Source organism: Mastigoproctus giganteus, chromosome 2 (assembly GCF_048544385.1).
Source record: "Mastigoproctus giganteus isolate SK-2022 chromosome 2, ASM4854438v1, whole genome shotgun sequence".
In the NCBI taxonomy this organism is placed as follows: domain Eukaryota; kingdom Metazoa; phylum Arthropoda; class Arachnida; order Uropygi; family Thelyphonidae; genus Mastigoproctus; species Mastigoproctus giganteus.
Genome location: NC_143576.1, coordinates 80,621,832 through 80,646,360, shown reverse-complemented (window position 1 = coordinate 80,646,360; position 24,529 = coordinate 80,621,832). Strand labels below are relative to the sequence as shown.

The 24,529-nt window shown below is 35.1% G+C and overlaps 1 protein-coding gene across 1 annotated transcript in view; it reads left to right on the top strand.

Annotated features, from left to right (window-relative positions):
- LOC150089359 (NBAS subunit of NRZ tethering complex-like) overlaps positions 1 to 24,529 on the top strand; it is a 1,057,261-nt gene that overhangs the window by 19,047 nt on the left and 1,013,685 nt on the right. The window contains exons 4-5 of the mRNA XM_090389247.1: positions 5,498 to 5,545; positions 16,284 to 16,327. Of these exons, the coding sequence (XP_090245373.1) occupies positions 5,498 to 5,545; positions 16,284 to 16,327 (92 nt within the window). The remainder of the gene's footprint in view (positions 1 to 5,497; positions 5,546 to 16,283; positions 16,328 to 24,529) is intronic.

The window sequence follows — 24,529 nt, the reverse complement described above, 5'->3', positions numbered from 1 at the left end:
ACAGAGAAGGGCAACAAGATTAGTGAATGGAACAAAGGGTTGCTCTTACGAAGAAAGGCTTAAGGTTTGCAAATTACAGTGTCTGGAGACTAGGCCCCTGTGAGGTTTGTTTGTTTGTTATTTGCTTTTTAGGAGCATTAGCAACTAAGGCCATATTACTCCGGGGATATGCGGTGGTCCTTCCCTGACCTTTCCGCATCCTCCGTATTTGGGGGTCACGGGCTCGAACCGTGGTCTAATCAAGAAGCGTGTGCTACGCACTGCCACTCCTGCCCACCTGGCTATGGAGGCGCCACCTCTGTGAGGTGATCTGATTGAGATGTATAAAGCTTTGAATGGTTTGAGCATGCTCAGTGCTGATGGGATTCTTCCTCTTGCTCAGAATAATTGCCTGAGAGTGCATAAATTCAAATTGAGGAAGGACAGTTGTAGGATAGATGTGTGGAAGTTTGCTTTTAGCCAGCGGGTGGTTGATTGCTGGAACAAATTTCCATCTGTCGTTGTAGAAGTTGATAGCTTAAATAGATTGAAGGCAGAACTAGACAAACATTTGGAATGAGTGGATGGGTGAAATGAGAAGGGTCTGTGTGTTTTTTTTTTTTTTTTTTTTTGGCTGATGCTATATAAACTTGCTTTCTTGCATTATGTGCCTTTGCTAATGCTAAAATATTGGTTCTGTTGTTAGGAAAATATGTATCAGACGCAAACGAGTCTCTATGCCAAAACAGGACTGCATTTTGTAGCACTTTGCTTTAAAAACTGTAAAGCTTCTTCTGAGCTGAAAAGAGAATGAGAAGAACATACAGGAGTGGTAGCAAGTGCAGTAGCAGTCAGAAGATGCATCTTCAAAAATGGACTTGTAGCTTGTCATCCTAAGAAGCCCCTTCTCACACAAAATGAAAAAGGTGTGATTAATTTGGTGTAAGGAGAATGTCAAATGGACCCCGGAGCATTGGAAGTCAGTTATTTTCTTGGATGAGAAGGAACTCAACCTGCATGGCTCTGATGGGAGACAAATGATTCTCCGTAGATGTGTTGAAGAATACCATCCAGACTGTATGGTGTCTACAGTGAAATTCCCTACCAGCTAAATGATATGGGGTGCATTTCGTATCGTGGAGTAGGTCACCCGCAGTTTATAAAAGGTTCTGTAAATGCCAGTTGGATACTTGACTATATTGGAAGGCAAATTGCTGCCAACCATTAAAGACCATTTCAACCTGTCAAGTAGCTGCATCTTTCTGGATGACTGCTCCTTGTCACCAGGCCAAAAGTGTAAGTAGGCACTTCTGTAGTTACTTGCTTCATTTCTGCATTAGAGGTTTGTCAGTAATGTATTTACATTTGTCACAGGTGAAAAAATGGTTGGAAGAACGGGCCATTACAACTGTTAGCTGCCCAGGAAACAGCCAGCCGGACCTGAATCCTCTAGAGAACTGTTGGCATTGTGTGGAATCTGCAGTTTCCAGAAAGAAACCAAAGAACCCTCCGTGAACTTCAGGAAGCCATAATTTGTGTTTGGAACCATGAACTATCAGTTGATTATCTTCGGAAATTGATCTTGTCAATGCCTTGATGGCGTGCTGCTGTCATCAGGGCCTGAGGCGGTTCAACTAAATATTAGTTTGCAACTGGTGAACCTTTCATTTTGTTTTCCATTTAAAATGATAAACTGAAGCAAATTGAGGGCTTCTGATAACATTTCAGCCATAATTGTTGTGTTTATCAAAACTGTTGTACAGTCGAATCTCATTAATATAAAGTTCAAGGAACCTAAATTTTCATGTTTTGTAATAACGAGGTCCCCCAAAAGTGCCAAAATTTTAGTTTTTTTTTTTTGGGTATATACTGTATATCTAAGAATAATAATAATATAAATAATATTAATATCAAAATTAAATTAAATTAATAAAATAAAATAATAAAAATAAAATAAAATAAAAAAAGTCTTGTCTAACAATACAGTAATAGGAATAACATATTTTTTAAAGATTTTGTTTGATTTGTAAGAAAAAATAAGAAAAAAGCAATTAATGGAAATGAAAATATTGTACAGTATATATTTTGATATATACTGTACAATATTTTACTAAAATACAATATTTTAGTATCACAGTGAAAAGAATTACAATCTTAATATAAAAGGAGACATACAAACCATTAACTTTTTAATAAATTAATCTAATTTAAAGAAAGAATCCAATGTTGTTTGTACAGTTTTTGTCCTATATGCATTTTTAACTACAGACATGAAATGCAATAGTTTTCTTTATCAACAGCCAACATATTCTCTATTATGTCATTGCATTTTGGGCATCTTTTTTAGATGGCACTGTGTGTGCGTTTCTTCACTTTCGCCGGTAACAAAAACATCATCGTTTTGTTTGGTGCTCGGCATCTCTTCTGGTGTTGGCGTTGCATTGGTAGCAACTTCATCATCCCCCTTCACAAAGTTTTCAAATTTCCCAATAAAATCCATATGCTCCTTCCTCAATATTGCTATCACATTCGTCTGCTGGGTCATGTTTTTCGATGATATTCTCTCCAAAGCCACTCTTTCTGAAGCAGTTGATTATTACACTTGATGCAATACTGTCTCAAGGAGTAACAAGATTACAGATAGCATCCAAGACATTCCAATTTGGCTGCAAATTTTTCCCACCTGTTATGGATCAAGTACCTTATCAGGCGGGCTCTGTATGCTCTCTTGAGGTTATAAATAATACCTTGATTCAGTGGTTGCATTAAACTGGTGGTAATAAGAGTAAAAACAACAACTGTATATTTGTCAATTTAAGTATGTTCCCTTTTTTCTGAAGCCATTCTTCTGTCCCCTTTTGATAACCAAGACTGAAAAATTTTGACAGTAAGCCAAGCACTTCTATTGGCCTCATAATTACAGGGAAGTTGGTTAACTGCTTTAAAACATCTTGGCTTGGAAAACTTACCAACCACAAATGGGTGTAGTTTTGTTCTAGTTTTGTTCACTGTTCTGTTATGCTGCAATTGAGATGGCAGTAACCTAATTGCAGCATAACAGAACAGTGAGTCTTTGTTTATTTAATTTTCCACCATGAAATGACTCTCTTCAAACAGCAAATATTTTGTTTGACTAGAAATTGTAAAATGAACCTGTCTCGTCAAGATTAAAAATATCCTTTGCCTCAATTTTTCAAGAATGGACCGTACGGAACACAACCAGTCTGTAGCCTTTTCTTTGTCAACTAATCCAGACTCACTGGAAACATTTCGTGAAACCAAGTTATTCCTGTCTTTAAATCTTTGGAGCCAGCGACTGCTGCATTTGAAGTTGCTAATCCCATGTTGCTGAGCTAGATAATCCCATGTTGCTGAGTTAGATAATTTGCCTTTTCTTGCAAAATTGGACCCGATATTGGCAAATTAAGATGCATGCATTTTTTGATACCACTCAAAAAATTTTGTTTTAAGCTCCTTGTGTTTTGCACAATGAATTTGTTTCCTGTTTTTCATCACTGCTCCAGTGTCACGCACTTCTTCAAGTCCTTTTTGGTTTTTCAGTATTGTAGATAAAGTAGGTAAAGGGATGTTGTATTCGTTTGTAATGTCCGTTTTGCTTCTTTCCATCCTATTAGCCTCTAGTATAATTTTTAGTTTAATTTCCAGGCTTAATTCCGTCCGTTTACATTTTGTCGCCATAACACTACTAGATAAGATTTAATATAAACAAATTTTAAATTAATTTAAAGACAAGTTCCAAAAAAGACATCAAATCAGATAAAATGACACAAAAAATAGATTGCTGTTATATGGTGTGAAAACTCTTTGAACTGGGGTAACAATTGCAACTGGCCTTATTCCCATGGAGAGGGAGGGAGTGTATGTAAATAATTTAGAAAAACTTTTTATTCTTTTGTTAATTCAACAACTCATCCTTCAGAAAGATGTTTTTTAGAGTGCACTTGATGTTGTAGCTACCATAAACTGCTTTTGTTTACACAAAACTAATTTCTAACAAGTCAGTGCCATCCTTCAGGAAGTAGGGAGCTGGGTGGCCAGAGGCAATAATCGGACAGCTCTGCCAAGATTTGTATTAAACTTACAAAATTACAATATTTATTTCTCACGGGGTGAAAAAGAACTTTGTAATACATATTAACCGAATTTTGTAATAAATGAATATGTTTACATAGAAAAGCCTATCTTTTCACAGGGGAATGGTATGTGCTTCATATAAACGAGTACCTTGTATAAAACGAGTTTGTATTAACGAATTTTAAAGGTTGCAAATGCTCATTTTGGAATATTTTTAGAGCACATGTCAAATATTACTTAGCTTTGCCTTATCTATTAATAAATATCTTTGTTTATATTTCTATTTGTGATGCTAGTCATTAATGTAACGTACCATCACGAAAAAGGGTTAAAAATGTGAAATTCCTAGGTGGTGCACTTTTTTTGAACACCAGTGCAATTTAAATTTATTTATGTATGTTACAGCTAGTAGTAACTTGAGATGCTAATGTGCTGCTCATACTGCCATCTATAGCCTAAATTATTATTTTTATATTCTTGTTTTATTTTTTTACTTTGTTGTTTTGTTATCACCTTGAGAACACTCTTGTATTCTTGCATCTGTGTGTTGATTAGTTTGTCTGTCAGATCAGCCGTGTTGTATTACCTTCTCACAAATTTTACTCAGTGGTCAATCTTTTTTAATCTATTTTATTTTTGTTGCACAGTAGTGGTCATATTGTGGTTGGTTTTTAGATTCTATTTATAAAGATATTATAAATAGAATCAAAATTATACACTGTAAAAATAATATAGTCTTGGTGTCATCAGGGCAGTACAGCTAAATTCATATTAATTAAATAATTTTAAGAACAAATTCCTTCTGTGTTGTCCCTTTGTTTAACTTATTCCCCTCTTTCCTTCTATTTTTGTTGCTGTCATTGAGTTACCAGTTTTTTGATTTTGCTTTCTACTTTTACCACACTGCTGGCTTATTTTTAATTTGCACCTTCTATTTCCGTAACATGTAGGTAATGCTTTGTAGCCACTGATGTTTGCTTTACTATTTTATTCTTTTGTTTTACTGTTTTATTTTTTCTTTAATATTATTTTTACTACTTATTTAATTTAAATTTATTTGTTTTGTATAATTTATTACATGGTGGAACATCTTGTATTGCTGACTTGAGTATTGCTTTCATTATTTAAAACACTTTTGTTATCAAATTATATGCCACTGCTACTCTGAGAACATGAAACAAATGTTCACATAGTGGATTTTAGAACAGTTTTGTGAAGAAAAAAAATTTGAGATGGCTGTCGTTTCCTGTGATTTAAAGATTTAGTGTTTCCCCCCATTACTCCAAGTGGGGGTTATGAATAGGTCTTTTGAAGTGTTGGCATATATGTATATTGTATTATACACATTAGTTTTACATACCCATTGAATGTTCAGAAGTACTAAAATATTTTTAATCACATTTTTATTTTATTTTATTAATAGGGATGGAAAAGTAGTAGGAGTTCTTCAAGAGCATTGTATTGAAATTAGGTTGGTATTTCTTTTTAAATGAAATTTGTGCTTTTCCAGAAAAAAAAAAAAAGGTAGAAGGCGGGAATATAGTTTAATTAGGAAGAGTGTAGAAGGTTTTTATGATGTTACAGACAGGCTTATAGTATCAGTGTTATTATTATTATTACATTATTACAATTAGCCATATGGTGCAAGGAAGCCTGAGGCTTTTGCTGCACCAGTCAAAAAAAAACTTCTGAGTTACCCTGAGAGAGAGAGAGAGAGAGAGAGAGAGAGAGAGAGAGAGAGAGAGAGAGATAGATAGAAGGGAATCACCAAGAAAGGGAAGAATGATGATATCCAGCTCAGGACCCTGGGTGTTCCAAGCCCATACTCACCAGATGTGAGCCCCTGGGTATGTTGGAGTAACATAGCAGCAATGTTGAAGTGCAGCAGTGTATATAATTATTTGAAATATAGGATTGTGCGAGATTACAGATCTTTTTACTTGTACAATAAAAGGATCACTGCTTGGCTGTATATTTTATGTGATTGGTTATGTATTGTCGGTTGCTGATTAGCTCTCATTGGCTTTCACTAATCATGATGGGTATCCTCTGTTCCAGCTAGATGTTAACAGAGTGGCTTTTAGAAGATTTTTGAAACTCTCACCAAAACCATACAATTTAATATTAGGTAAAAATGGCAAAAAAAAATCTGAACCCTTTATGAAAATAAAGGTTTAGGATGCCAGGATGATTTATTGATAGCAATAAAACTGGGCTGGCTGTTGCTCCACTTGAAGGATTTGTAATTAGAACAGGAGCAATAGCAATATGTTAAAACTGTGACAGGACTGTGCTGCTTTTGATAATTTTAATATCAAACAAAAATAATAATAAGATAGCCAAACTCTGCATCAAAGTAAGGGTCTGGGCTCCTATGTATGCCAGAGGAGCTGCCTCCTGATGAGTTGCCTATTTTTCCAAATTTCTTGCTTTCTCCTCACCCAACTTTTCTTAATGAAATGGTTATTCAGCCACTCCCCAATTAACGTAAAGGTTGCGTTCCGCAGAATGCAACGTAAGTTGGAATTTCCCTAAATAAGCATTTAGGGAAATTCCGTACTTGCAGCTATGCATGCTGAAATTGACAGAGTCAAAAAAGAAATGTTCAACGAACATGTAAATAGAATTATTAAATTATTTTATTTTATGAGCAGGAAAAATTACAAAATTAAAAATTTCAAAATTATAAAATTACAAAAAGAGAGATGAGACAGGCATAACGTCAGCAAGTTTTACCTTTCGAGCATCATTGCCAGAATTAACTCTCCAGCTGATAAGCACACCGCTGCGGAAGTTGAGGGATGTGGAGATTTAGAAGGGTTTTTTTCCAACACATCACAAAATTTCTCTGCTGCTGCAGAATCAATTAATCTACTCGTTGCTTGCCATGAACTAGCTTGGGGGTCTGCCGTACCTATCGTTATCTTCATAAATACTTCTTGCTTGAATGGCTATTGGACTCACGGGCACTCGCTTCTGAATCTGATTTTCCATTCATATTATTAATAGCTTTTTCATCTTCAATATAGCACCTGAATGCTGTTTTGTGATCGCTGATGGGGTGGACTGGCCCCGGTGTGAAAAATGTTGATCCTTTAACATGTTCTTTTATACGTGCAATGTCCCTTAAAATAGTATTCACTTTTGAAGCAGCGGGACCTAATTCCATGGAATAGATGACAAACTTTATCCTCCTTCGTACTTCTTAATTAATCATCTTCATTTCTAAATCAATTTTGTTTTGTTTCGTTTCGTTTCCTAGCACTGCCAGCACTTGCACTCTCTGTTGGTTGCTTTCCCCTTCATCATTGTAATAAATAAATAGGAATGAAGAGAAGATTCTTTATTTATGCTTCTTATATGATTAAAGATTTCAGTGAAGGGGGAACACATTTCACCATAATAACGTAAAAACCCACACAATTCCAGTTATCGGTATTATTGCAAATGCAATAAGATCGAGTTTACTACCCTTTTTTAATTAGATGCACTAACAGAAAAGCTCAATATACCGAAAAGTGCAAATTGTTTTTGTTTTATGATTTTTCCGTAAGTCGAGTATTACGCGACCTCCAGAAATGTGTTTTAGAAAATATCACAAAGGCGATCAAAATTGATTCTTATAATGGAACATATGATAACGATGAATGTGTAGTGCAATTCCCATTATAAAAATGACATTTTAGAGAGATAAATAGCTTAGTTATATAGCAAAAATTTCAACTTCTGAGATCTTGCAACGAATTACCAAGGAAAAAAACATGTTATTGTGTTCATATTATAATATTTTCATGATACCTCCATTTATTCCTGCGGGATGCAAAATATGTTTCCACGATTTTTTTAAGTTTGCACCGGCTGGCAAAAACTTACGTAAATCCGAATTTCCATAAGTCGAGTATTACGTAAGTTGGGGAGTGGCTGTATCTGGTTAGTTTTTGATATGTTATATGGGATTATGTTAATAGTTTTCATTTTTTAATTTGCAGTTAAAATAAGATGGTGAATTCACTTGGCAGCATAATTATTTCATGAAACTAGTTAATCGCATTTATTGTAGTTTGCCATGACCATATCCTGCTGATGCCAGTGGAGAAAAAATGCTGCTGAACAATGCATAGCCATCTTCTCTGCACTGCCTTCAAAAACACCTTGTAGTTAATTATTGCTGGCCATTAGCTGTAGTGTTCTGGTCATCATAGTTATGTTATAAGTAAATATAATAGAATAATTATAAAATATTTAAATAAAAAAATGGTGCGATTAGGATAAGCTAAAATAAAATGAAAATTTTAAATAAATCAAATGAGGGAAAATGTATTAAAATAAGTAAATTACATTGAATAAAATTTTAAAAAAAGTGTTAATTGAAAGCATATTGAAAGGTTATGTAAATATTATATTAAGTAGCAATAATTAATTTCTGTTTAGGGATGGTTATGGAAAATGTTTGAACACTTAACTAGCAGATAGAGTATAGGTATGTTGGCACAAGCATGGTGAATAAGTTATCATCTTTTGTTTTTTGACAATGACATGATAATGAAGCTTTTGTATATTTAGTATAATATTAGTCTATGAGTTTTATTCTGTCAGATTTTGTTTTACGATTAAGAAATATATTTTTGTATAAGCTGTTATACTTTGTTTATATGTTATACTTGAATATATGTTTATCCACAAGTTAACCCTTGGATGTTGCATCTACAAAAACAAATATATTATTTAAAAGGTCAACAAACAGGAATCATTTATTATTCAAAATGTCAACAGGGAAACAAGAATAGAACTAATTTTTAATTATGAACAATATGCAGTTGAAAGAGTTGTACTGATGTTCTTGAGCATTTTATGAGTTTTTCAAGTTAGCCACTCAAGTGGCTAACTTGAAATGATAATAAATTGTATTGGGTGTTTTTGAGTGCTTTAGTAACATTTATCACAATGCATTATGTGGATCAACCATGGCTATGCATATATACCATTTATCAATAGCCCGTATTTATAGGATATTTCATAACATGTGGGCTGTACTTTCAGGATTGATTTAGGATCTGAGAATGAAAAAGTTCTCACAAACATGTCCTTTTCTGAATGGTTATGAGCCTTGGCTGTTTGAATTTAAAATAAAAATGGTGAGAAATGATACAAAAAAAAAAAAAAAAAAAAATTAATGAGAATAAGCAATCTTGTACCCAGTATGAATAAACATTTTACTAGGTATGTTTTTACTTATTCGTATTTAATTATTAGATAAGTTATAGACTTTCTTAAAGTACTGGTATTATTGGATTCAAGTTCGAATAGCAAAGCTTAATAAACGGTACTCACCTTAGATAATCTGCAGTTGTTACATGAGGTAGGATGGATGAATAATTTTGGGGTTTAAGAGGTTTTGAATAATTTAGAGTTTAAATGAGTTAATTAGTAAGGATACGGAATTAAAAATTAAAAACGAAATTAAAATATGCCCAAGGAAGTAGAAGTGCACAACTTCGTCCCTGGTTGTCATTGAAGAATTAATTAAAAACTCTAAAATATGAAACTGGTGAAGCCAAAAGTCATAACGACTGACATTCGTTTTTTAATGTCTTCAGTTGGCAATACTAAAGTGAGAAGAGAACGCGTGTTTTAAAGGACTTCTATGTTCCCGTGATGCTCTTGTGACATGCGGGAATCTTAGGTGCGTGAGATTCCAGACCGGGGAAAGGTTGGAGGGTAGTTTCACATTTATGACATTTAATTTGGTGTGATGGCGGAACCATTCTATAATAAGGGCTTCATATTGAAAAATTTTGTAACTAGATTTTAATTTTGATTCTGCCATTACCATCATAAAATTAAAATCTAGTTACAAAATTTCGAACATGAGTTATTTATTATTTTTTACCACCACAAACTCTAAAGCTGTTTTTTTAGGCTTGTTAGCATGTATGCATAAGTGCCTGTTGTTTTCACTATGTCTGTCATTACGTAACAGAGGGACTCCCAGTGCACAGATTTTCAATAAATTTTACATTTGGTTCATGTAGAAATATTTTCCAAGCTATTCCAAATTTAATTAAAATTGGACAAATAGAAATCCAGAAATTATTATTTATTTTTTCCATATAATTTGTATGGAAAAAGAAATTCATAGATTAAATGTAGTTTAATCTATGAATCTATGAATTTTGCAGTATTATTAGCTTTAGACAGTCTGTGCACTCTTTGCGGGTATTGTTATATAAGACTCATGAATGTGGTGTTGAACAGATACAATATATATAGAGTGATTAGATTAGATTATGATTTTATTGGCACATTAACATCTAAGGCTATTATGCGCCATATAGAGTGAAAAGAGACTTCAAAGTATATGGGAAAGAGCAGTAAATTTTATACAGTTGTAATTAAACTGAATGGCTAGGTTTCCAGAATAAAATTTGTAGAGTTTTATTTTGTGTTCTCTAAAGTTATAATCTTAGTAATTAACTGATAAGAAGATAATGGTGTTTACTTTTCACTTCTTTTAATCACATAAAAAGGGAAAAAAAATTCAATTAATTTTCAGAAAAAAAGTAGAATGTGCCTGAAATGTAATGTGCTGCATACATTATCTAACTTGTAATGGAAGTATGCTATTGGATGTTTAGACATTATTTAATAAGAAAAAGTTCAGTCAGTATCACATTTGCAGCATATGTTTTGTTGATCCCTAGAAAGCTTTTAAGAGCAATCATAGTCTCTCCTGTCCCTCCCCCACCAAACTGCAGAAATCTATTTATATGAGTGAAAATATGTTTTGTGTATTACTCTAGAATGAAAAGCCTAGAACCATTGAGGCCAAATTTTCGAACTGTTCTTTTGCCTTTGAGAAAATTTCAGGTCCAGTTTTGATTTTGCAGTGCTAGCTCCCCCACCCTTCAATACTAAAATCCACATATACAAAAGTATGTTTTTGCATTAATCAACAAGAAAACTGCAGATTGCTACAAAATTTTCAACTTGTATTATTTTTTTGGCCCCTGTTCTAAGTTCAGTTTCATTGTATTCCCTACCCAGTTTTCCCCTATAGAAATATTACTGTAAATTTGGAGGAGCTCTGATCCACTTAAAAATTCAGTACCTTTTAAAAATCTTTGTAATAAATTTTTATGTTGATGGATTGATTTATTTTGTTATAAATAGTAGTAGTAGTGGCATGTGATGCAAGAAAGCAAATGTATGAGCTTATGCAGCATCAGCCAAAAAAAAAAAAAAAAAAAAAAAAATCACACCATTCCCTCCAAATGCCTGTCCAGTTCCTCCTTAAATTTATTCAAGCTATCAACTTCCACAACGTCAGATGGAAGTTTGTTCCAGCAATTAACCACCCGCTGGCTAAAGGCAAATTTCCACACATCTATTCTACATTTGTCTTTTCTTAATTTGAATTTATGCCCCCTTAGGTTCGTAATCTGAACAAGTGGAAGGATCCCATCAGAATTCAGCGTGCTCAATCCATTTAAGGCCTTATATACCTCAATCAGATCACCGCGCAGGTGCCTAGTCTCCAGCCACTGCAATTTGCAGAACTTAAGCCTCTCTTGGTAAGAGGATCCCTTCATTCCCCTCACCAATCTTGTTGCCCTTCTCTGTACCCGCTCAAGTAAATCTACATCCTTCCTAAAATGAGATCTCCAGACCTGTACGCAGTACTCAAGGCGTGGCTTGACCATTGCCTTATACAGAGGGATAATCACCTCCTTTTCCCTGCTAGCAAAATTCCCTGGCAGCCTGTCTGCATTGCTCATAGAACTTTATATCTGATTGCACAATTACTCCCAGGTCTTTTTCATTTTCTACCACCTTAAGTGTAGTACCACACAGTTGGTACGTTTCTCTGGGGTTATTTCTACCCATATGCAGTACTTTGCATTTGTCAAGGTTAAACTTCAGTTGCCACTTCTTAGCCCATCTGCCCAAATTATTTAGATCCTGTTGCAGTAGCACACTTCAGCAGCATCACACATGTGATGCTGCTGAAGTTGTAGTAATACTTGTCTCCTCTGAAAGACCTGTATAGCAAACATTTGAAATGCATGCAAGTGGCCCTTTGATTTTATTAGAATTTCCTCACAACCCTCCTCCGATTTGTGCAAATACAGCAATTGATGCACTAGATCATTTCTCAAGTTGTACTCATTTCGTACAACCTTCCACTGCTCCACTTGTGCATGCAGGCTTCTCGCTAATTACAAGTTCATTCAGTTTTGAAAAACACGATCCATGACTTGTAATGAGAAACATTTATAAGTTTTAATTGAACCAAATGGGTTGTCCTCTACCCTTATGATCTACTGCTGGAAAGAATTTCCCAGCTGACACCAGATGTGTTTCTTTCCTTCCTTGTAACTTGTATCAACCTGTGTTATTATATTTATCGTTTCATATGGCACTCCCCTCCACACATAGTAACACATCACTTTAAAAATTAAGAATAAATCTAGCGGTAGCTGTCCCTCTATTACCTGCATAGCATCATTCTATGCCGTTCTACAAGCCATTGTCATTTTAGTAATGTCGAACGTTGAATTGCAAACAACTTTGCTATATTTCCTTTTTGTAGTGCACATAATCCACAGATAAACTCACTACTGGCAAAAAGACACAATCATAAAATAGGTCTAATGTCCTACCTTTTAGATCCCAGTCCTTTCTTGCTGCTCTAGCAATAATTTTAACAAAATGTAGATTTTCTATGTGATGTAATTAATATGGGAGCTGAAATGCAGGTGTCTATTTGCATATCTGAATACCTAATACCTAAACACTGTAAGTGTACACCATTAGTCGCCATCACTGGGTTTTGATTAACCAATAAGCACCCTTTCAAAAAGATAGTTCCAATTTTTTCACTAGATACAGTTAGTCTATGTATACTGGACCACTGACTTAGCTCCAATATCACTCGATTTGATGTTTCCTTTACTTTCAATCGAGAATTTCCTTACACCAACAAGATTAGGTCATCTGCATAGGCAATCATTGACATCTTCAAATTCTCGCAACAACTAATCATTTAACACTAAATTCCACATAAGTGGGCCAAATGCTGATCCCCGTGGACACCCACATAAAACTACCATACTTACACTCCCTGCTGAAGATTTAACTACTACTCTGTAGTTACAGAAGTAGTCCCTTATTACAGAAAAGGTCTGATGATTGCATGTTGCATTGCAGAGCGTCAATAACACTCCCACTGTATTATATCAAATGCTCCTGTGAAATCAATAAATATTCCCAAGAAATATTTCTTTGTACAGTTATGGACAATTCTTTTTAGTCTTTGTAATCTTGCATAATCAGTACCTTTCCCTACTATAAAGCCATACTGATAATTACACAGAACAGTGACTTCCCACACAAACAACAATTCTGTTCAATAGCAGCTTTTCATAGATCTTTCCTGCTCCACTGAGAAGTGCAATTGGATGAAATGAATCTACTTGGTCTTTCGACTTTAGTGGTGACTTTAATATCAATTTTAATAGAGCCAATTTTAATAGTCCAAGGGGATGGAAATATTTCCTCCTTAAGGCACACATTGACCTTACCCAACAAATAGGATGGGATTATTTTGAAGCTACACTTTATCACCTCTCTCTCTCTATCAAGTCTATTCCAGGCCATTTTTAAGGACACGATATGAAGTTTACTTGATTGATATTTCTGTTCATTGACGTTTTCTTTATTTATTTTTTGGATTGTAAAATTTAAAAAGGTAAAAAAAAAAAAAAAAAGCAATCAATAACGACGAACAAGTCATGCACAAATTGCACAAGTGAGATATGGAGTAACAAGTTTGTGAAGCTTAAAAATTAGGAATGAAGAGAAGCTTCTGAAAATTTGTTTTTTATATGATTGGAGATTTCATGGAAGGGAAGCACATTTCACCATAATAATGCAAAAATCCACTAAATTCCAGCTGTCAGTATTAACAGGTAGTAAACTCAGTCTTATTGCAAATGCAATAAGATTGAGTTTTGCAATAAGATTGAGTTTACTACCTGTTTATATTAGATTGCACTAACACAAAAGTCCAATAAACTGGGATCTGCAAATTGTTTTTATTGTTTTATGGTAGTGATCTCCAGAAATGTGCTCCTCTGCTCACACTATCACGGCTCACAAAATTTCTGTTAGAACAGAAAAATGTGAGCTCCCGAAAACAAGAGTCAGCCTACAATATTACCTATTCACTTGTGAATACAGCAAATGAACTGAATACAACTACCGTAAATGGGAAATATAGCTCTCACACATTTGATGTTTAACATTTTTTATGCTTTGTAAACTTGTATGTATTGCGCGTCACTACGTTCAGCTTGGTGCTGGGTTTTGCATTTACCTAGTGTCATTTGCAGACAAAATCGCGCATGAACCAACGTGAAAATTATGTTATACTAGCATTGTTCCCTAATATATCAGTTGTGTTGGAGCAAATTTGCATTGCAAAAATGCGTGTTATAGCAGAACTGACTGTACACAGTTATTGATATAAATAATTTTACCTCCTCATTTTAATTTTACCTCTTCACTTTGTTTTGTCCTCTATCAATTTATCAAATATTTTTGTGCCTTTTATGTTTCTTTTGGTAATGTACGGTGTAACTAAACTAAATTATACAAGAAGAATAATAATATATAAAAAAAGAGAATAGATAAAATTTACCTTAAAAATATTTTGAGTTTTTAATTGTCATGAAATAAAGGACAGATTTTGCATTTGAGAGAAATAGACGAAAGGCTGCAGGTTCCCCACCCCTGATTTAAGCTATCAACTTCCACAACAGATGGAAGTTTGTTCCAGCAATCAACTACCCGCTGGCTAAATGTAAATTTTCCACACATCTATTCTACAACTGTCTTTCCTCATCTTAAATTTATGCCCTCTCAGGTTTTGTAATCTGAGCAAGAGAGGGATCTCATCAGTATTGAGCTTGTTCAAATTATTCAAGGCCTTATGCACTTCACTCAGATCACCTCGAGGGTGCCCAGTCTCCAGATGCACATTGCAATTTTCAGAACCTTTCTTGGTAGGAACAACTCTTTGTTGCCCTCAACAATCTCATTGTCCTTCTCTGTACTTGTTCCAGCAGCTCTACATCTTTCCTAAAATGAGGCCTCCTGACCTGTCTGCGTTGCTCAGGTGTGATCTGAACATTACCTTATACAAAGGAATATCCCTGCTAGAAAAATTCCTGTATATCGTTGTTAAGACCCCATGAGCTGCTCTGGCAGCCTGTTTGCACTGCCCAGAAAACTTTATATCTGACTGTACAGTTATTTCGAGGTCTTTTTCATTTTCCACTACCCTGGGTGTAGTACACACAGTTGGTATGTTATTCTGAGGTTACTGCTACCCATATGCAGTACTTTACATTTGTTAATGTCAAACTTCATTTGCCAACTCTCAGCCCATCTGCCAAACTTTTCTAGATCCTGGTGCAGTAGCACAGTGTCATTAACAACCCTGCCAAGCTTTATACCATCTGCAAACTTGGATGTACAATGAATCCCATTGACTACACGGAATCTTGTATACAAGATCATTTACCTATGCCAAGCAAGAAGGAAGAACTGTGATTTTTTAATATATTATGGAGCTTCTGCATGGGCCTGGCAATAATTTTGAATTCAGTATTTCTAAAAAGTTATTTCCATACTGTACGTCGAACAGTGGTACAGGCAGCTCAATAAACTCTTTTTTGGCAGATACCACCACCCAGAATAAATAACAGTAGTCTCCTCCACTGGTGAAGTGTTATTTATTCGAGGTAGTGAAATACCATGGGAACTTGTTGTGAAGGCATTCACAATATGAGATATAACCAAAACGATGCCAATTTAATTAATTATTTTAACTACTTTGGTAGATGGCTACGTTAAAACGATGCTTTTGCACTAACCTACATGTTAGTCATTCTACCTCGTAGTATGAGGCCTTTTCCTTTAAATATTTTATATCACACAAAACAGATATATACCTTTGTATTTGAACAATAGCAGAAACTTGTGAAAAATGAAGAAAACTACACTGATTGGTTAAAAATCTAAAACTAAATTCAATTATTGGAAAACTTCTGATTAAATCAGAAGAGTTGGAAGGTATATTTATGCACTTTTATAAATTACTACATTTTGTGTTTAATTTTTGTTTTACTTCTGTATTTTTGTTTTAGGTCATCACGTGATAAATATGGTATGCCAATTGGACGTTGCATAGGTATGAAATTATGTATATTTTCAAATTAATCATATAATTATTTCATGTGGTTAATAATAATTATTTAATTTTATGATTCCTATAAATTGTCATTATATGAATATAATAAATATTTTAAATGAGAAGTAGGATATGCTTAACCCATATGTTTGTATCAACTTTTGTATGTTCCATGGTGTGGTTAGAGGCATCTACATTCTGTCTAATAATCCCTCCCCCTCCAAATTTGGTTCAAAGAAAGGTTCCATAGAGGACCTGAAATGTGGCTTATAAAGCAGGGCTGTCAATGGTATTGCCTGTTCCCTTAGCCAGGTCAGGTGGTACCTGCAAATCAGGGTCCACCTCAGGGTCTATCTGAGAATATCTGTTTGGAGAAACTTTAGGTATAACCATCAGAAAGAAGACACATTTGTGTGACTGTGGTTCAAGCCCATGCAACTAGTGAATACTAATTGTTTATCCTGTCACTTCTCTCTGACCTTATGTGGTAATCCTGGAATATGGACATAGGTTCTGTTTTTCTTCTGCTATGAGAAATACCCTGCTTGTTGCTGGAATAATGAAAACCCCAAAAACTCCAAAGCAAATAGTAAATGTTGCACAAAATGTTTCTGTTGACTTTATGGATTCATTTGGAGTCTTAATGAAACTTTCAAGGTATTGAAGATTAGTTTTATATTAAGAATGAGTAGTTAGGAAGCAGAATTATCGAGTAATAATGTATCTTCTCAGGTTTGTCATGCAGATCATATCTGCATGCTGACTTTAAAGATTTGCATCCTGTTATTAATTGAAAACCATATGTGATAACAAGGAATTAACATTCTTCTTCACATTTACTTTCAACCAGAGGTTAAACTTCATAGATGAAATAATTTCTCTTAGAAGGCATGAACTTATGTACACTGAATATACTTAATCCTGGAACACTACTAAGAGATGAATAAGCATTAATACTACTGCTTGTAAAATTTATTAAATGATCTCTATGTTAAAAAAAAAAACCCAATACACGAAAAGTATCAAAATCTATAGTACTTAGTACTGTGCATGGGTTGAAGAGAATGGCAGAAACTTCACTCATGGGAGGCTAAACTTCAGGCTGCTATAAAGCAAAGTGGTGGTATTGCACCAGTTGATGTAATATGCCACCTAGTTCTTAGTATTAGTATTATATTATTATCATATGATAGTATTATATTATTAGTATTATACCACTATTATATGATAGCATTATATTACTGTTATATGGTAGTATTATATTATTAGTATTATACTACTATTATATGATAGTATTATATTACTGTTATATGATAGTATTATATTATTAGTACAATTAACTCTTGTATAATAAGGTAGTTAGGTTCCTGTAAAATCTTGTGTAGGACGAAACCGTGTTATATGGGACTAAGAACCAGTACAAAAAGGGAGGGTTACGTTTCTAAAGCTAACAAAAATACATAATTTTTTTTATAACTATCGGAAATTTAATTTTTACTAAAAATAGTAATAATTGAACAAATGCCTTAGAACGGGGATACATATATGTCAGATAATTCATGTTCATTTCATTTTCTTCCTCTTCATCACTGCTAAGCACAATAAAATGAATGGCGCCTCCGTAGCCAGGTGGGAAGGAGCAGCAGTGCGTAGCACACGCTTCTTGATTGGACCGGGGTTCGAGCCCGTCACCACCAAATACGGAGCATGCGGAAAGGTCAGGGAATGACCACCGCACCAGAGCAATATGGCCTTAGTTGCTAATGCTCTTAAAAAAAACCAAATAACAAATAACAATAAAATGAGGACATTTTCTCTGTTGCAGAATATCTTCACCTTTTGAACTTTGTTCTGCAGCATCTAGATTTGGTGTATCTTCTGCTCTCTTTAAAAAAATCAAGCAAAAGCAAACAATCTGGGATTGTTTGCTTTTGCTTGATAAATCTTTATAAATTGCATGGTATGGAGCTAAGCATTTTTGAAGCTCCGTTTTGAACTTTGTGTTCCTTTCAGTCGAAGGATCTGCATTCAAAAAATAAGATTCTCATTGCTCGGCTAAGTTTATGCCTTCCTGTATGCTTTTTTAGTGTAAAATTTGGAACTTCAGAATTTTCATCTGCACTATCATCCTCTGAATTGATTTGGTTTACCTCCGATTCCGTTTCCACCAAATCCGCTTTGCCAGCCTCTTTTTTTACCAGTAATTCTCGAACATCTTCAGTAGTCATATCATCAAAATTTTCTCCTCCTACCGACTTAGCAAGTTCTACTATCGCACCGATACTGTTTTCTGCCAGTTCGACCATATTTCCCGAATGAACTCACTCTGGCCATACATTTTTCCAACATTCATTTAATGCTGATGGTTTTACTTCTCTGAGTGATAAAGCTATGATTCTGATAGAGTCCACAATTGAAAAATGTTTCCATGCCTCCCATCACTTCAATAGATTCAGAATCAATTTTTTCTAAAATCCATTGTAATGATTTTCTGATATGAGTTTTAAAGGTAAATATATCTTGATCTAATGGCTGAATTAAAGTTGTTATTAGGTGGTAGGAATATTACTTCTACATTTTACAAGGGCAAAAAAAACACCATATAGTTGTACACTTTGGCACTAATGATATTAAGAGTAGGAGACCGGCAGAATTACTTAACAAGTACAGGTCACTGTTGAAAAAAAGCCGTGAATTAGGGTTGAATTTGAAAGTGTCTGCAATTCTGCCCAGACATGATAGGAGGGAGTATATGATGAGAGCCCTGTCAATCAATTCGACCCTGAAAAGATTGTGCAAGGCTCAAGGGGTAGAATTTTTTTCAGCCTGGTTTGTACTTGTTAACAGGAGAGACTGCTTCTACAGGGATGGGATACACTTAAATAGGAAGGGGCAAGAATGTTTGCTGATGCTATCGAGTCAGTGTTAGGTGGGTCGGAAAACTGCTAGATTGGGGGGGTTTACAAGGACTAACAGATTGCCAGTAGCCACTGGCAGAAGTGAAAGTGATTCTTGCACTGCTTCTATTGGAATGAGCAGCAGCTTGGAAAATAAGATGCAGGATATTTTAGACACTGCTGGGAGTCATTGGGGTACAAGTAAACACATGGGTTGTGTTAGGGTAGCTAAGAAAAAGAACAGGTGCATGTATACTTGCGTGTACACCAATGTACACGCAAGTGTACATTGGTGTACATGCAAGGAGTTTGGTAAATAAATTTACCAATAAATAAATTTGATGAATTTGAGGTATTGCTCAAAGCATCAAAGGCAGATATTGATGGGATATCAGAGACGTGGCATCAGATATAACTAATGCAGAACTGGAATTTGGGGAGTACAACGTCTACAGAAAGGATAGACAGGACAGGAAGGGAGGAGGGGTTATGCTATTAGTTAAGAAACACACAAAATCCAAGGAAGTGAAGCCAGTCGACATTGCTGGACAGTGCTGTGTCGAGTCAGTTTGGTGTGACATAAGCATTGGGAGATCAAAATTGAGAGTAGGAGTGTGCTATAGGCCTAATGACTCTGATGAGTATAATAAGAAACTGTACAGGGAAATAGAGTGGGCCAGTAAATCAGAGAGTCTTATAATGGGGGATTTTAATTTCTCAGATATTGACTGGAATTTGTGGGTTGGTCACTCACACACTAGCAAGGCTTTTGTGGATTTATTGGATGATTGTTTTCTAAATCAGCATGTTCAGGAGACAACTAGAGGGAGCAATACTCTTGATTTGATTATCAGTAGTGATTCTTCATGCATTAAGAATCTGCAGATACAGGAACCACTAGGTGGCAGTGATCACAGTGTGCTGAAGTGGGATTTACTCAAGGAGGTAACTACCATCAGGTGTAAAGGGAAGGGTTATTGCTTTCGTAAAGGCGACTACGATGGTCTGAGACAGTATTTAAATTCTATACAGTGGGATCAACTGATGATGTTACCAAGAGCAAACTCAAAATGGGAAGCATTCAAAGAACTTATCTTGGAAGCTACTAGGCTTTACATACCAACTAAGAAATATTGTTCAAGGTTCAGGCCTAAATGGATGTCAGATGAACTAATGAGACATATGGCAGAGAAGAAAAATGCATGGGATACATATAAATTAACATGTGACATAGAAGCCTATGATAGATATAAGTTGATCTGTAACCAAGTTACAAAGGAGGTTAGGCAGGCGAAGGCAGATTACGAGAAATCTTTGGCAAGGGATGCAAAGAAAAACAGCAAGGAGTTCTTTACTTATGTAAACTCTAGAAGGAAGGGGATGAATCAGATTGGTCCACTTGATATCGATGGTTCAACTGTTGATGATCCTGCTCAGGTAGCTAACAAAGTAAATGAATATTTTGCATCTATATTCACACATGAGGAGTTATTCAGGAAGGGGAAAGCCATAGATGAAGTAAACACTGGCAGTGAGCTAGATGATCTTGTAATAATTGAGAGTAAAGTGGAGGAGAAATTGTCGAAGATAAATACAAGAAAGGCACCTGGGGTGGATGGGAACTATCCAGTTATATTAAAGGAGGCAGCAAAGGAAGTAAGCAATCCGTTAGCCATAATTATGAGAGCTTCCTTGGACTCAGGGAGGTACCCACAGACTGGAGAATGTGCAACCCCAATGTAACCCCAATTCACAAAGGAGGATCAGAGGCTGACACAAGTAATTATAGACCTGTGAGTTTAAATTCTATTCCAGGAAAATTAATGGAAGCACTGGTTAAAGAAGCACTGCAGGATCATCCTGACAAGAATTCAGTTATAGCTCAGACACAGCATGGTTTTGTTAAGGGAAGGTCTTGCTTGACCAATTTGATTGGATACTATGATGTAGTCACAAAAGAATTGGATGCAGGGAATAACTTTGATATTATATATTTGGATCTTAGAAAGGCTTTTGATACTGTTGCACATGGAAGACTGCTGCACAAATTGGAGCAGTGTGGCATTGGTGGCAAATTGTTGCTATGGATAAAGGGATTGTTGAGTGGCAGAAGACAGAGAGTGGTAATTAATGGACATTGCTCATTGTGGACTAATGTTATTAGTGGAGTCCCTCAGGGTTCAGTGTTGGGTCCATTGTTGTTTTTTGTATTTATAAATAATATTGATGATGGTTTATCAAGTTTAATGTCCAAGTTTGCAGACGATACAAAGGTTGGCAGGGTTGTTAAGGAAGCTACTGACGCTACGCTGCTGCAACAGGATCTGGAAAGGTTGAGCAGATGGGCTGAGAGGTGGCAAATGAAGTTTAACATTGACAAATGTAAAGTACTACATATGGGAAACAGCAACCCCAGAGCAACGTATCAACTCTGTGGTACTACACTGACAGTGGTAGAGAATGAAAAGGACCTGGGGGTAATTGTGCAGGCAGATATGAAGTTCTCTGAGCAGTGCAGATGAGCTGCAAGAGTAGCTCATGGTGTCTTATCAATGATATACCTGAATTTTTCTAGCAGGGATAGGGAGGTGATTATTCCCTTGTCAGGAGGTCCTACAGGTCTGGAGGCCTCATTTCAAGAAGGATGTAGAGCTGCTGGAACGAGTACAGAGAAGGGCAACAAGGTTAGTGAATGGAACGAAGGGTTGCTCTTACGAAGAAAGGCTTATGTTTTGCAAATTACAGTGTCTGGAGACTAGGCACCGGCGAGGTGATCTGATAGAGATGAATGGTTTGAGCATGCTCAGTGCTGATGGGATACTGCCTCTTGCTCAGAATAATCACCTGAGAGGGCATAAATTCAAATTGAGGAAAGACAGATGTAGGATAGATGTTCGAAAATTTGCCTTTAGCCAGCGGGTAGTTGGTTGGTGGAACAGACTTCCATCCCTTGTTGTGGAAGTTATTAGCCTAAATATATTTAAGGCTCAGCTGGACAGGTATTTCGAACGAACGGAGGGGTGAAGTCGAAGGATTTTTTTTTTTTTGGCTGATGCTGCATAAGCTTGCTTTCTTGCATCATATGCCTCTACTAATGCTAATGCTAATTTTTGATGACTTAAATCTTTTAGATGACCTGGTGCTTTATCCAATAGTAATAAAACTTTGAAATCTAGATTTTTCCACTTTAAATAGTTTTTCATAGCTGGCATAAAATAAATTAGCAAGCACTCTTTAAATAAATTGGCAGTTACCCACATACTGCTAAAGTTCCTTAGGCATAATTTAGAGCTGCAATTTAATTCACAACAAAGAAATTATTCCAATATGATTATTCTTAAGAACAAAGTTTAGTAACCCAGAAAAATTTATAAACAAAGAAAAACCAAAAAACCTTACAAAAACCTTAAAAGTAATGAACTGCATGCTTCAAAGTCACAATTTTTATGGTCTCAAACAAGCACAAGCTCAGTAGCACAGAACCTAACATGGGGATTTCCCAATTTTTTTTGCATAACGACTAGTGAGTCAACAGCGGAGATTCACAAAAAAGAATAAATGTTGAAAAGTTACATCCAACAGTGTTTTCTCCACACAAAAGCTCAAAAATACTGTGTTATGTGAGGTTTGTCGCAGTTCTCTAACTGCATCAGTGTGAAACCATGTTATATAAGTACAGTGTTTTGCGAGGATTGCCACAATTTATCAATCATGTTAGAGGGAAACCGTGTTGTAGAAGTATCATGTTATACGGGGGTTGCCTATATTATATTATAGTATTATATTACTATTATATGATAGTATTATATTATTAGTATTAGTACTAGAAGTAATGTGCATGGGTTGAAGGAGACTGGGTGGTGTTTTGGGGGGAATAAATAATCTTATTTGCTAAGGATATTAATGATGGCAAATATACATATCTGAAGCTATTTTACATTATCATCACACTGAAAGGATGGTGCTTTGCTCTATCTAATATTGGGCAATGATGCCTTCATGTTAGCCTCTTACAATGTTTGTAGTAAGTGGTGGTCATTCTTCACAGCCTTCATGGGCATAAGATTCACATTGTGTGGGAAAAAAGATCTATGGCTTTGTAAATATTATTCTGGATTTTTCTGAGACATTTTTGAAAAAAAAAAAAAACTTTTTATATAAAAATAATTTGCAAAATTTAAATATGATACATTAAAATTTCCAATGTATGTAGTACTATTGATATGTAAAATTGATGATAGACCTGGAAAGAAACGAATGGCTAACAAAATATAATCATGCCATTGAAAATGAGACAATTAAATATAAGGATACACATATGCTCAGTTTTATGGTATGATGATATGTCAGTCGATTGTTTGAGACTGTTAAAGCAGGCAAACAAATATTCTATTTGTTTGCCTGCTTACCATTGTAAATTTTGCCTAGCAATAGGCAGATATTTAGCCTAACCTATCACATGCTTAAAAATTAATAAAAGAAATAATTTAACGTTCAACTTCATTAAAAGATTTAGCAGAATGTAAAAACACTTGCTATGAGACCATGAATGGAAACTATCACGATGCTCAAATACGGGCTTATCTGAAACAGCTTATTACAAAGCAAATTATACCAATGGTTATTTGTTTTAAATATATAACAATAATGCACACCAAACAATTCACTTTTATTTTTTATAAATTTTTAAAAAATTAATTTTTTTTATAATGAAAAAATAAAATCAAGTTTTTTTTTTTTTTTTTTTACTGGGTTTATCCACCCACTAAAAAAAGTTTGGTAGGGTACATAATGTGCCAATCAGTGCTTCTTCAGGATGAGTTAGATAGACTTCAGTGATAGTCAGAAAAGTGACAATTAAGCGTTAATGATGCAGCAAAATGCAATCTTACACTACGGGACTAGCAATCACAAGTTAACTTTATACACTTAGTTGGGATAAATTAAAAAACAGTAGAGGAAGAAAGATTTGGGAGTTATGGTACAATTGGGCATGAAGTTCTCTGGACAGTGTAGACAGGCAGTAAGGAAGGCCCATGGTGCCCTATCAATGATTTAAAGGACATTTGCTTGTAGAGATGAAGATGTTGTAATCCCACTGTATAAGGCATTTGTAAGACAGCAACTGGAATACTGTATTAAGTACAGGATACTGCACATAAAGAAAGGCTTTGAGCTTCTTGAAAAGGTCCAAAGACAGGCAACATGCCTGATTGGCAAAGGGACCTCTGTAGAAGGAAAGTTTGGTCCTTGAGGCTTGTCACAGAAATTCTTTCAGATATGACAAGCTAAGGGTTTAGCTTGT